Source organism: Rhinoraja longicauda, chromosome 23 (assembly GCF_053455715.1).
Source record: "Rhinoraja longicauda isolate Sanriku21f chromosome 23, sRhiLon1.1, whole genome shotgun sequence".
NCBI classification, from domain to species: domain Eukaryota; kingdom Metazoa; phylum Chordata; class Chondrichthyes; order Rajiformes; family Arhynchobatidae; genus Rhinoraja; species Rhinoraja longicauda.
In genome coordinates, this window is record NC_135975.1 from 9,777,759 (window position 1) to 9,792,138 (window position 14,380).

The 14,380-nt window shown below is 41.3% G+C and overlaps 1 protein-coding gene across 1 annotated transcript in view; it reads left to right on the top strand.

Annotated features, from left to right (window-relative positions):
- Window positions 1-14,380, top strand: part of snd1 (staphylococcal nuclease and tudor domain containing 1) — a 734,850-nt gene that overhangs the window by 303,805 nt on the left and 416,665 nt on the right. Inside the window, exon 16 of the mRNA XM_078419593.1 lies at window positions 5,839-5,948. Within this exon, the coding sequence (XP_078275719.1) occupies window positions 5,839-5,948 (110 nt within the window). The remainder of the gene's footprint in view (window positions 1-5,838; window positions 5,949-14,380) is intronic.

Sequence of the window (14,380 nt, forward strand, 5' to 3'; positions counted from 1 at the left end):
GGCAGGAACGGGGTACTGATTGAGAATGATCAGCCATGATCACATTGAATGGCGGTGCTGGCTCGAAGGGCCGAATGGCCTACTCCTGCACCTATTGTCTATTGTCTATTGACTTGCTTTCAAACATCAAACTCCTGCAGGCACCAGAAGTTTTTAAGTAAAAAAACTAATTCCTGAATTAAGAGTGCGTTCATTATTAACTGATCCATTCAGACATGATGGCAGTGCACTCTCACAGCTCCAGCAACATGGGTTTGATCCTGATATTTGGTGTCATCTGTATGAAGTTTGCACAATCACCCTGCAACTATGGATTTTCCCTGGGTGCTTTGGTTTCCTCCCGCTTCCCAAACACTTGAGCTGGTAGGTTAAGTGGGCTCCTAATGTAGCTGAGAATTGGTCAGTCAGAGTGAGGTTGGTGGCTATGTGTGAGGGAATAGGATATTTGGAAATAAGTTGGGAATGAAAACGAGCATGGAGTTGAGGGGATGACTCGGCTCCTTCACTCTCGTGCAACAGTGAAGCACAAGAATAGGCCCTTCGGCTCACAGTCTGTGCCAAACATGATGCCCAGATCTTCTTTTATCTGCCTGTACATAATCAACATCCCTCCACTTCCCTGCTTATCCATATGCCTATCCAAAAGTCTCTTAAATGCCACTATTGCATCTGTCGCAACCACCAGCCCCGGCAGTGCGTTCCAGGCACTCAATACCCTCTGTTTTTAAAAAAAGTTGCCCCGCACAACTCCTTTAAACTTTGCACCTCTCACCTTAACGCTCTGCTCTCTAGTATTTGTCCTAAGAAAATATAAAAGAAATAGAAATGTGAAGTTAAATGTATTCCATCTTTTAAGTGGAACAGCTCGACCCAGAGGTGCCTTTTGATCCGATATTGAAAGTGACGTTGGTGTCTTGATTAACATAACTGAAAGGTTCAACCATCTGCTTTTCTTTTGAACAAAGAAAGCTTACTTCCAGTACTCCCAGCATTCCTACTTCCAAAAGTAATTCATTGCCTCGTGTATTTGGAGAGACCATGCAGATCACGATAAAAGTGCTGTCACAAATAAAAACAGTTAATTTTTTCATTAGCAGGCTGAGGGGAGGAGGAAAAATGCAAATTGCAACAGGGATAGAAGACATTTGTCCAAATTAGTTCATGTCAGTGTTTATGTTACACGTGAGCAAGTAATTCCAACCACACTCGTCTAGCAATTTCTGCAAGCCTTCAACCATGGGCCTGTTTGAATTTTGAAATGTCCGTAACCACTAAGTCAATTGCCTCAAATTTTGAACGTTTTCTCTGCCTTCCCTTAACTCACATTTGACCTCAACTTTGTTTGCCTTTCTTTACTAACAATAATTCATACACTGTCATCATATCATGCTATAATCTGAAATTCTTAAAGATAAATGTCTAATTTTCTCCCTTGTAACATAAATATAAAATCTCTCCCTTTATGTTTCTATTAATTAAGCAGCTTCCCAATGAACCTTCAAAATCTTTCATATAATGTGAAACCTAAAGCTGGCTTGAAGTATAAGAGTATAGAAACTCGATCCATAGATTAGCTTTGTCTGCCCTTGACTTACTCCTGTCTGCTCTAGGCAAAGGCATGAATATGTAAAGCTGATCCAGTCCTCTTCTCTGCCTGACCTTGAATTACCCCCTTTGCCGATCTTGCCACTTTTTTCTATTCCTTCTCCCCCTTTCACTTTTTTCTCCACTCACTGACATATTCTGCTTCCAAGAACTTTACATAAGCTCCCTCACTTTCCCTCATCCCCTCTTTTTTAAATTTCCTCTCCTGCTGTGCTCCCTGCCCTGATTCTCTGCTCATCCCCCCTGTCCTCTCTCCTGTCCATCCTCTGTACCGTGCTCCCTCTTCTGCACCACTAAAATAAACTTCAAATTCCTTTTCTCCTATTGCACACCCCTCTATCCCACTTTCATCTGCCCCTTTCTTGGGTTCTCTTCCTGTTTGGCCCAGCAAGTCTACGTTGACCATCGATCACCCAGTCACACTTGTTCTATCCCACTTTCTCATCCACTCCTGACACATTAGTGGCAATTTACAGAGGCCTGTTAACCCACAAACCTGCATTTCTTTGGGATGTGGGAGGAAACTAGAGCATCAAGAGGAAATCAAGGTGGTTACAGGGATAACATGCAAACTCCACACAGACAGCACCCGTGCTCAGGATTCAATCTGGGTCTCTAGCCCTGTGAGGCAGCACCTCTACTAGCTGCACAACTGTGACACCTACACATATCCATCTCGGTTTTCAATCCCCATCCATCTAGTACACATGCATTGCACATATGAACACGCAGAGCATAAGCTGGTGCAGCACATTGTAAGTTGTAGGGACAGCACGAGTGAGTAACACACTGTTGACTGATCAATTGACTATCATATTATTTATATTATTTAGACTGTCAGTGAATCAATTACTGGCAAGGGTAGTGTTCTTGTTCAATTTGTTTTGTGTCTTTATTCAGAATTATGAAATATCCAGTATTAAGGACTGTTGTTCAACCTCCTCAATTTATTATTTCAAATAAGCAAAGTTTAATACATGGAATCTTTTTATTTGGTTTCCATTTGAACAGCTAGGCCAGGTAGATCCAACCATCAACATTCCTTCCTTCAGGCTTTCCTGCATTAAAGAATACAGTGTAGCAGGTTAGATTCCCAATAAAACTTTGCCCAGAGGGTGGTGGGTGTATGAGTTACCAGAGGAAATAGTAGACGTTGGTATAATTACAATGTTTAAAAGACATTTTGGCGGGTATATGGATAAGAAAGGTTTAGTGAGATGTACGCCAAATGCAGGCAAATGGGATTCACTCAGGTAGGTGCCTTTTGTCAGTGTGGATGAGTTTGGTTAAATGGTCTGCTTCTGTGTTGTATAACTCTATGACGTCATTAGATGTCACTTTTACTAGAGGAAGTGGTTGATGCGGGTATAACTACGATGTTTAAAAGCCATTTAAAAGCCGGGTACATGGATAGGAAAGGTTTAGTGAGATGTAGGTGAAATGCAGGTAAGTGGTATTCTCACAAGTAGGAACCTTTGTCAGTATGGACGAGTTGGATTCAACAGTCTGTTTATGTGTCGTATAACTGACATCATTAGACCTAGCTTTGTTTCTCTTACAGATTTTCCCATTAATCTGCTCCCACCTCCAATTGTAACCAATAACAGATTGTTTTTCATGTTGAATTTTACTAAGATGTATAGTAGTGGATTTATAGCACCAGATATCATTGCTGTTTTTATTATTGGTTCCTTGGATTCTTATTTTATATGTTATTGCTGATCGCACAGTCGTCTGCTGCGCCTTGGTAATTACTGTTATTTACAATATGTGTTAGGCTTCGCTGCTGAATATTCACCTGCCCACTTATACGTCTCAGACATTTGTGGGATAGGATTCCTGACACCCTTGTTACAGATGGAATCCAATGACATGTTGGCTTAGAAATCCTGGTGCTTCCATAGAATTCATTGAGTAATGCCAGACTGGGGTGTTATTAACAATTTACATTGTGGTATTCCTTCCCTCCCAGTTTCAACTTTCATAGCAACAATGGCCTCGGGTTCTGCTGAAAGCAATGGGGTTGACACTGGTTTGGAGGTTGGGAAGGAGAAGGGGCTGCAGCGCGAGAAAAAGAAATCTGTACCTGGGATTGTGTCACTGAGGAAGGCAAAGGATTAATGTGGGGATACATTCTGGAATGGTTATGGGAAGATTTGTGATAGGGAGACCAGAAGAGAGAGTGATGCTCTTTGGTGGAGACAAATTAAGTGTAAAATTACAAGCAGAGGGAGGAAAAGAATGAATGCTGGAAATGTGAGATTCAAGGCTTAGAATGGGTGGTTGTGTAAAATTGTTGGAATCAATGTTTAAAATCTAGAAGATTCCAATGTGGCGAGCCATAAGGTGAAGTGTTGTTCCTTGAGCTTATATTGGAGCAGTATGGGAGTCAAAAGCAGGGAGGTCAAATTGGGATTGAAGTAACAGGCAAATGGAAACTCAGGGCTACTCATTGGGACTGCAAAGCACCATAGGATGTTTTATGTTCATCTGAGGGGGCAGGAAGATTTCATCTGACGGGGGACATCTTACTTTGAACTTACTACTCCCTCAACATCGTCAACTGTGGGGAAAGATACGGGCGCTAGTGAACTTGGGAGAAGCTAAGAGCGATATCTTGCAGCGTCCACATTACAGAAGACGAGGTGTTGGAGGTCTTAAAATGCATTAAGGAAGATAAATCCCCAAGATCTGATCAAGTATTTGCTAGAGCACTGTGGAAAGCTAGAGTAGAAATACTTGCATCAACTATAGTCACAGAAGGTGCCAGCAGACTGAAATATGGCTCGTATAAAGAAAGGCTGCAAGACAAAAATTTGGGAAAACCAGACTTGCATCAGTGTTTGAATCAAGTTTTTGGAGGGGATTTTGAGAGATAAGATTGATATACATTTGGAAAGGCGACTGTTTAGGGATAGTCATCATGGATTTAGAATCATAGCTCAGAGGTATGCCCATCCCCCCAAGATGCCCCATCTGCATTAGTCCCATCTGTCTGCATTAGGCCCATATCCCTCTTAAAACTTTCCTATCCATGAACCTGTCATAATGCCTTTTCAGTGTTGTTCTAATACCTGCCACAACTACTTCCTCTGGCAGCTCGTTCCACATACCCACCGCCTCGGGGTGGAAATTTTACCTCTCGGGTTTCTATTAAATCTTGTGGGAAATTGTGTCTCGCCAATTTGTTTGAATTTATGAAGAGTTGACCAAGAAGATGATGAAGGTGGTGCAGTACATGGACCTTTGCAAGGCTTATGAGGAGGTACCGCATGGTAGGCTGGTCTGGGAGGTTAGGTCACATGGCAACCAGAGCGAGCTGACAACTTGTATACAAAATTGGCTGAAAGGTGAGAAACAAAGGGTGGTGGCAGAGGAAATGTGTAGGAAGGAACTGCAGAAGCTGGTTTAAACCGAAGATAGATGCAAAAAGCTGATGCATCTCAGCGGGTCAGGCAGCATCTCTGGAGAAAAGAAATAGGTGATGTTTCGGGTCGAGACCCTTCAAACTGAGCGTGAGGGGAAAGGGAAATGAGAGTTATAGATGGTGATTTAGAGAAACACAGAACAAAAAAATGAAAGATATGCAAAATATTAACGATGATAAATGAAACAGGCCATTGTTAGCTATGGGCTAGGTGAAAACGCGTTACAGACAATGGGTCTCACCAGCCAACATTGTTCGAGTGGTGGTAGAGGATTGTTTTTCAGACAGGAGGCCTGTAACAAGTGGTGTACTACAGGGGTTGGTGCTAGATCTACTGTTTGTTATTTATATGAATGATTTGAATGTGAACGTTGTTTGCATGGTTAGTATGTTTGCGGATGACACTAGAATTGGTGAACGGTGAAAAAGGTTATCCATGGCTGGATCTATTGGATATACATTTTGAGTCATTAGTTCCCAATGTACTGGAGAAAGGAAAGTAGCCCCTGTAAAGATTTTTGGTATTCGATGCTGTATTGTTGGTTCAAGCCGACAGACTTCTTACGTGAACTTTCTCAATGCTCACTTCTCATGTCTGATTGATTCTGAATATTGTTATTGAATAGTACTTTTTGGCATTTGCTGCCTTGGACAGTTTGAGGTATTGAAACATTCTGCTTGATACCACTGGTCTGTCATTTGGCCTTCATTATAACATGATATCTGGACCTGTTGAATAAATAATTATTTTCAAACATTGACAGAATTTTTTTTTTAAATCTCAATTACTTTATTTATTGTTTCAGGTATCGAGTGCCCTCGTGGGTCCCGGAACACACCTGCAGGAATCCTGGAAGGAGAACCATTTAGTGAAGATGCTACACAATTAACCAAAGATCTGGTTCTGCAGCGTGAGGTACGTGAATGACTTACATAAGTCTGCAGTTATTTTCTCCAAATCTCTCACTTGCAATGGTACTGGAGATAAAAGATTTTCATTGAAATGGTTTTTGTTTGCTTGATAATTGAATTTCACAGTCGTATCTGGTTGCATTCAGTTGTGAGACTTTGTTTTCCTGTGCAGCACAGCGTTGGTGTTGGACGTGCTGAACCGATTCATGTTGTTTGAGAACATTACAACTGCTCTTTTATTTCAATGTCATAGCAAAAGCCCCATTCCCTGCCTCTTTTTCACAAGAAAATCCTATATGGTTGCAGCTCCACCCCCATCAACCCTGCGCACACATTTTATGTGACTTGGGGATCCCCGATCCTACATTTTGTCTGCTGTGCTAAAAAATGTCATTTTAAAATGCCCTCTCTAATTCCAATTTGCAATGTTTGCTTCATTAATGCAGTCAATGTTGTGAAAAATGCAGGACTGTTTTATGCAGCTTTACAGGGGATATCAAGCACGGCCTAGTGGACTGCACGCCCATAGTTGTAGGGTCATAGTTCAATAATGTTATGACTATGTTTTTGGCGACTGGAGGTGTGAGCAGGAAGAGAAAGTTGAGTCAACTTGTAACCTACATCGGTTGGGCTTTGAAATGTTGGGAAGAGATGCAGGATATTTGGAAAGTGCACACACGTATTCATATGGGCGAGGCCAGTGGTCTTCTCACGTTGTGATCTTGTAGTTAGCTTGAGATTTCTGTTTGTGCTGGTCTCCATGGGTAGCGATACTTATTTGATTGCGACATGTTACCATTTGATAGTCTGGCAATTTCACATGTAGGGTTTGCTTACAACGATGTGATAGTGTCCCTTCAGATATTGATTGAAACGATTCTTGGACAATTGCATCATTGTACGAATTCTCGTGGAGCTTTCAACCTTGATTCGAAAGTTTTCTTCTTTGGAATATTTTTGAGAGTTGAGCTGAATGGATATACAATAAGCCAGCTTCTTTCTTTTCCTTCCCAACATAATTTGATTGCTACAGTGTGCCATTGTCATTGGCCACCAGCAACATCCACTATTCTCACTGCAGAAATTGCTTAGGGAAGGATCTCGGCCTATTTGAAAAATGCTGGGCACTAACGCACCTAAGGGTTTTATCTTTTATAAACTCTAAACCCAAAGAAAAGACATTCTGCTAACCAGCCTTACTGTTTTGGGTGACCTTCCATTGCATTTCTAGTTTAGAGGTACAGCGTGGAAACGGGCCATTCGGCCCTCCAAGTCCTCTCCCAAGTAACACAAAAGGTTACTTAAATTTTAAAAAAACCCACAAGAGTTTCTTCTTTAAGAAAGGAAGGTTTTGCGATGTTTCGCAGCACCCATGCACTGGTTCTAGCCTACTCACTAGGGTCAATTTACAGAAGCCAATTAACCTACAAACCTGCACGTCTTTGGAAGATGGGAGGAAACCGGAGCACCCGGAGAAAACCCACGCGGTCACAAAGATAGGTACAAAGTCTGTACAGCCAGCATCCCTAGTCGGGATCGAACTCTGGCACTGTAAGGCAGCAACTCTACCACTGCACTCTACTGTGCCATTTCTTTAACTGCCTCATTCTCAAACCACTGAGTTTTTTCCATTTCACTTGATGAAATTCCTTTTTGATTATGGCCTCATATCTGATCTCTTAACTTCTGTGAAAAGAGCTGCAATTTCAATTGCAGTTCATCATTCCAATCTTAACTACCTATTTTGCCCTCATGTAAATTTGGGAAATGCAGGTCTCTGGGTGTTTTACCTTTTAAATAACCTTATTAAATTAACAACCTGACCAATTAACCATCAGTGCAGATTTTGGCCATGCAATTTGAACAAAAAATAATTGATACGGTAATCACAATAATTGGCAGTGATGCTTGCCAGTGGAAAGCATTACTCATTGACGTTTAAAATGGTGCAGAATTATTGCAGGGCTTGAACGTATTGAAGCAAGTCTTGAATTCTGTTTTATCTTGATTTGAAAAGAGAATAGGATGGATTTGGTTCAAAAATGCATGAAAATGTGAACTAACCCATTTATTTCCTTTCTAAGACAACTGAACTACATCACATACCGAATTGGTTGAATATATTCTCATTACTTTGGTTTGAATGCTATTTAAATGAGACCATCTGTGGAACTGCTAAAGCTTGGGATTTATGGAAAATAGATGCGGGCATTAGTGCAAGCATTATTTAAGGTATCAGGAACAATCTTTTGATTTATTTGAAAAAAACTGCACTGTTGAACTACAGTCGTGATGCAGGGTCTCGACCCAAAACGTCAACCTTTTTCTCCATAGATGCTGCTCGACCCACCAGCAGTATATTTTTGCCCCTCTAGTTTTCTGTATCTGCAGTTATTTTGTATCCCGAGGCCACAGTCAACCCAGGGTAGCTGTAATCATGACGCAGGAGCTGTGTATGATCTCATGTGCAACAAAATTGTCTAAGATTTTCAAACTTGATTATTCCCTCATGACTCCCTGGGAAATGCATGAGAAGACACTATTTACATAAAGAGTTGGGCTTGATACTCTTTTTCTCCCACTTGGCATTTCTGTCTCTCACACCACATCCCCCCCTCTCAGCCCAACCTGTTGCCTCACCTCAGCAACCCTCACCATCTCCCTGTTTTCACCTCGGTGCTCCTGCCTCAAGCTCTCCTATCACCAACTCCAAATTCATGGTCTTCAAAATCATCGTCATTACTTTTTATCGGGAGTCCTGATGCAGGGTCTCCATCCAAAACACCACTGCCTCCGTAGATGCATTCTGATTTGCTGAGTTCCCTCACATCTGTTGTCATATGTGTCTTTATTATTGATTCCCTATTCATAATTTATTTTATCAAGGTACGATGCTTCGAGAAGAGGACAAGTGAATAAATAATTTTCAGGAGAGGGAAGTAATTGAATCTGGTGCCTGTAAACCACTGAGATATACTTCAGAGTAAAAATTCTCATTGACGAAGGATGTACCTGTCTAATCTGTCTGAACCAAGTGTCTGCTCAGCATATTTGTAACAGTTGAAAATGAATTGGATATGCATGGGATAGAAGTTCAATAATACATTGCGCAGCTGTGTTTTTAATCATGGAGGTGGCTACAAAGTGAGACAGGGGGCGATGATACTCAATAGAGAGTTGAGAAATCTGTAAGCAGGTTAATGAATTGTAGAATATATTAAATACTTGACAGTCTTTTGTATTTCAACGTGATCTTACAACAAGGACTTTTCTACATTGCCTTGAGGAGAAATTGGCTAACTTTAATGTGCTACATTATGATTTAACTCCACTATTTATTAGAATAAAAGTTCCACGGGATCTCAAGCCACCTTAACGGGTTTATAATATAAATATACTTTAAGGGAAGCTTCTAATGGTTTTGCAGTGTTGATTTAATTAATTCTCTCTTAATAGTTCATTGTATACACTCATTAAAGGAAGACATTTGCAAATCTTTAGAGCTGCAAGTGTGAAACCATTGCTTTCTCTCATTCAAACCAATTTAATGCAACTTTATCACTTTACCCGTAAAAGTTTTTAGGTGAGGTTCTATCTAAAAGATTAAAAACTGCATTCTGTCCCTTTCAGCCCTGACCCCGGCCCCTCTTTCACCTCTCCTCATTACTACTCTGAAGTGTAATTTCTTTTGAAAAAAGGATGAAACACGATAGCAATTTCTACATTATCAAATAAGATGGTGAGCAAATATTTTCTGGGGGTTTTGACTGACACATAAGTATCTAGCAGATCTCTGTTCTGTTTATTTTCTGTTTATTCAAACTAATGCCATATAGGAGGACAAGCTTCAGCCAAAAGATAGCACCTCCAGCAGTGTAGGAGTCTCTCACAGTTATACTCAGCATAGGTTTGTAAACTCATACCTTTGGATCCACAGTTTTATGACTCGGGTTTAAGTGCTGTCGACTGTGTGATGTTGACCCCCACCGTGATTGTTTTAGGTATTGTGAGGGACCATCTGGTAAGGGGGATTGAAAAGTTAGACTTTTGTATTTAGGTGATACACACACCCTTAATAACTTTTAACTATGACAGTCAGAAGGTGAACCAAACTTCAGATCTTTCTTTCACTGTGATGTACTTTGTTGCTGAATGTTCCTCCCACGTGCTAAAATACTTGTTTTTTTCAAGGTTATATGCCTGAAGTGCAGAGACAAATTCTCTCTGGAGATGGACCAAGACACATTTGTCTTTACAATTATTCTCTAATAATGCGTGCTTTTAGGTTGACTGATTGGGCAATCTTCTGAGTGAATGTTCAATCTTGGACAATTTATCCAGTGAATACTCTTTCTAGGAAAGTTGTTGCATGATGAAACATGCCAATGGGGAGAGCGAGAGAAAGATAATGTGATATGCTTGCCACAAGCTGAATCGAAGGGTGATTTGAGAAATTTTGGAACAGATCGTCTGTTGCTTATTGATTTATGAAGCAGCAGCAACACTGGGATTTAAAACCGTGGACTTCAGGTCAGAACAAACAGAAGAATAAGAATCATGCTGTCAAAAAAGGTGCACGTTATTAATGAAGGCAGTGTTTTTACATATTGAGTTATTTATACCATTTGAAAGCTTAAATGGATTTTCTGCACTCCTTAAGGTAAAAGAAGAAAAGAAATGTATGCAGCTGCAGTATTTGGTAGAATTATTCTGAAGTGTCAATGAGCATTGAGCAATGGCAATTGAAGGTCTGAACACTAAAAATAAAGGTGGAAGTCATCAGTTGCTGACAAAGGCAGTCTGATAAATTGACTCATTGTACATGGTGGCTACTTCAAATTCATTGAGCACCAGATATTTTTGCATACAGCTTGAACCTTGTTTTTTTAAGATTTAATTTAAAGGAATTAGATTTTGATTCAATGTCTAAGGATTTCATCTACCAATTGATTATTTAATTTCATGCTGGTTGAATTGCTAATTTGATAGTGTTTGCAGACTGTTAATATCCCATTCATTCAACCCTCCAATCCTCTTCAATCTTCCTTGACCTTTCTCCATTTCACCTTCCTGTTTACTTGTACCCTGCATACTGCTTGTTTCTGCCATGCCCTTTCCCTTTTTCTGACATACACTGATGAGCCAAAACATTACGGCCACCTGCCTAATATGCCGCCAAGACAGCGCCGACCCGCCGAGCCATGGACTCTACAAGACCCCTGAAGGTGTCCTGTGGTGTCTGGCACCAAAACATTAGCAGCAGATCCTTCAAGTCCAGTAAGTTACGAGGTGGAGCCGCCGTGGATTGGACTTGTCGATCCAGCACATCCCACAGATGCTCAATCAGATTTAGATCTGGAGAATTTGGAGGCTAGGGCCACACCGTGAACACTTCATCATGTTCCTCAAACCATTCCCGAACAATGTGTGCAGTGTGGCAGGGCGCATTATCCTGCTGAAAGACGCCACTGTCACCAGGGAATACCATTGGCATGAAGGGGTGTACCTGGTCTGCAACGATGTTTAGGTGGGTGACACGTGTCAAATTGACATCCACATGAATGGCCGGACCCAGGGTTTCCCAGCAGAACATTGCCCAGAGCATCACATTCCCTCCTTGTCGCCTTCCCACAGTGCATCCTGGTGCCATCACTTCCCCAGGTAAACGGCGCACTTGTGCACGGCCATCCACGTGATCTAAAAGAAAACGGGACTCATCGGACCAGGCGACCTTCTTCCACTGCTCCAAGGTCCAGTTCTGACGCTCGTGTGCCCAATGTAGGCGCTTTCAATGGTGGACAGCAGTCCCATACGCAGCAGGGTGCGATGCACTGTGTATTGTGACACATTCCTCCCTTGACCACCATTAAAATATTCTGTGACTTGTGCCACAGTAGACTTTCTGTCAATTCGGACCAGATGGGATAGCCCTCGTTGCCCAAGCGCATCGATGAGCCTTGGGCGCCCAACACCCTGTCACCAGTTTGTGGTTTGTCCCTCCTCAGATCACTGTCAGTAGGTACTCGCCACTGCTGACCGGGAGCACCCCATAAGCCTTGCCGTTTCAGAGATGCTCTGACCCAGTCGTCTGGCCATAACAATTTGGCCCTTGTCAAAGTCGCTCAGGTCTCTACTCCTGCCCATTTCTCCTGTATCCAACAAGTCAACGTCGAGAATTGACAGTTCTCTTGCTGCCTAATATCTCCTACCCCTTGACAGGTGCCATTGTAACAAGATAATCAATGTTATTCACTTCACCTGTCAGTGGTCATAATGGTTTGGCTCATCGGTGTATGTGCTGAAATCATTCATAGGTCTTCAAGTTTAAAAATTCATGCCAATAACACATAATAAATGCACTGAAACTCCAATTCAATACTTGCAATAAAACAAAAAGAAGTTAATCGATACTGCATTTTTAATGATGACCCATCAACCCCAACCACAGAAATACTTCTACCTGTGGCTTTATGTTGAGTAATGTTTGATGATCAGTCCACATGCAAAACAATGGTATTCCTGAACTCATTTGTAATTAATTGAATTTTTATACTATATGAACAGCTGTACACCACAATTATCAATCACATCGATAGAAACCCTGGACATAACAAAATGCACCTTCGGTGAGGGTAAAGAAAATTAAAACATATGTCAACAATGGGTAGTAGTTTGTGGGAAAGCTGAATTATCAGCAGTTGTTGCTATGCCAGTATCTGTTTACATCCAGTTAGGTTCAACTTGGATACATTTACTTCCCCTATGTGTGAAGGCTCAAAGATTTAATTCGGTTGTTCTCACATAAAATGATTCCTTTGTGCATCTCAAAATGCCCCAATCACCATTTTAGGGTAGTGCATGTTGTTAATTGACTTCACACTGACTGCTCCATTTTGATCCTTTGATCCGACATAAAGCAAAGTCCTTTCTCTGCAATTGCATCAAGATATTCTCAATGTCTGTTTTTTTTCCCTCCTTTCCACAGAATTATTTTTAGATTTGAAAGTAATGTTAGGCAATCAAGATAATTTTCCATGCCCCTCTCACAGTAACCTCCACAATGAGGAAAGGACAAAGAAGGGGGGTGAAGTGAAGATGAGAGGAATGAATGAATGACTGGGATATTAACATTCAGCAAAAATAGCCCTTTAAAGCATTGCTTAAATATTTTGCTCTAAGTGCAATATTAGCTCTGAATGCCATGCTATGTTTGATTGATGAATTCTTTGGGACCTGATTTCTTCGGGATTCTTGGAGACTTAATTATCTTTGGTTCATCACCAATGCACATCTCTCCATCCTAAGGTCAGAAGTGGGGATGTTTTGCTGATGAAGACACATGTTCAATTCATTTTGCTATTCCTCAGCAAATATAGCATCCCTTGCCTTTATTCAGCAGGAGCTAAATGATATTCAGACACAGGCTTGTATCCTGCAAGGAATATTCAAGTTGCAAAATTGCAAGGTTATGACATATTGGATAAAAAAAGAGCCTAACCAACTACTCTTTGTTTTCATTGGCATCAGCATTAACATTGTGGAGGTTATAGTTGGCAGGAAACTCAACTAGACCAGCTGTTAGTATAGTAAGGGACTGAGGGCACAGCATTGTGGGACACCAGTGTTAAGAATATTTTGGAGAGTACTTTCTCGCCTCTACTTACTTATTATAGTCTATGGGTCAAGAATTCAATTGCAGAGGGGTGGGTGCTGGTGTACGTGGTCCAGGAGTTTTGAATTGAGTTAAGTTGGAATAATGGTGTTCAAGGTAGATCTATTGGAGTCTGGAGTAGGTGTGCTTGTTATCCAGATATTGCAGGGATATTGCAGGGCGAGCAAGATGGCATTTGGCGTGGACCCGTGGTGGTGGTAGGTGAATTCCAGAGGGTCAAGACTGACTGGAGGGGGTTGGAAATGATGTTCAGTGTATGATCGTCGATCACCTGTACACACTCGTTCTATCCTACCCACTCGGGACGGTTTTCAGAAGTAACCTGCAAGTCTTTGGAATGTGGGAGGAAACAAGAGCACCCAGAGAAAACCCGTGCGGTTACAGGGAAATCATACAAGCTCCGTACGGACAATACCCATAGTCAGGATCGAACCTGGGTCCCTGGCATTGTTGGGTAGCAACTCAACCTCTGTGCCTCCCAGATATCTAGAACAGATTCTCGTGTTAATATTGAATAAAGAGCGTTCCCACGATGAGAGATTTTACAGCCTTTCATCCATTAATGACATGGAGATTGTCACCAACATTATAAAATGTCTTCACAGAAATGTTAAATGGCCAAGTAACACATGTTGAGCGTCAGATTATCACAGGTAACTAAAAGTAATGACATGAGGGAACAAGAAGCAACCTTCAATCCCATGGAGTATTTCACAAACTCAGTACTCGGAGCACACTATAACTCATACAGGCAAATAAGTTCA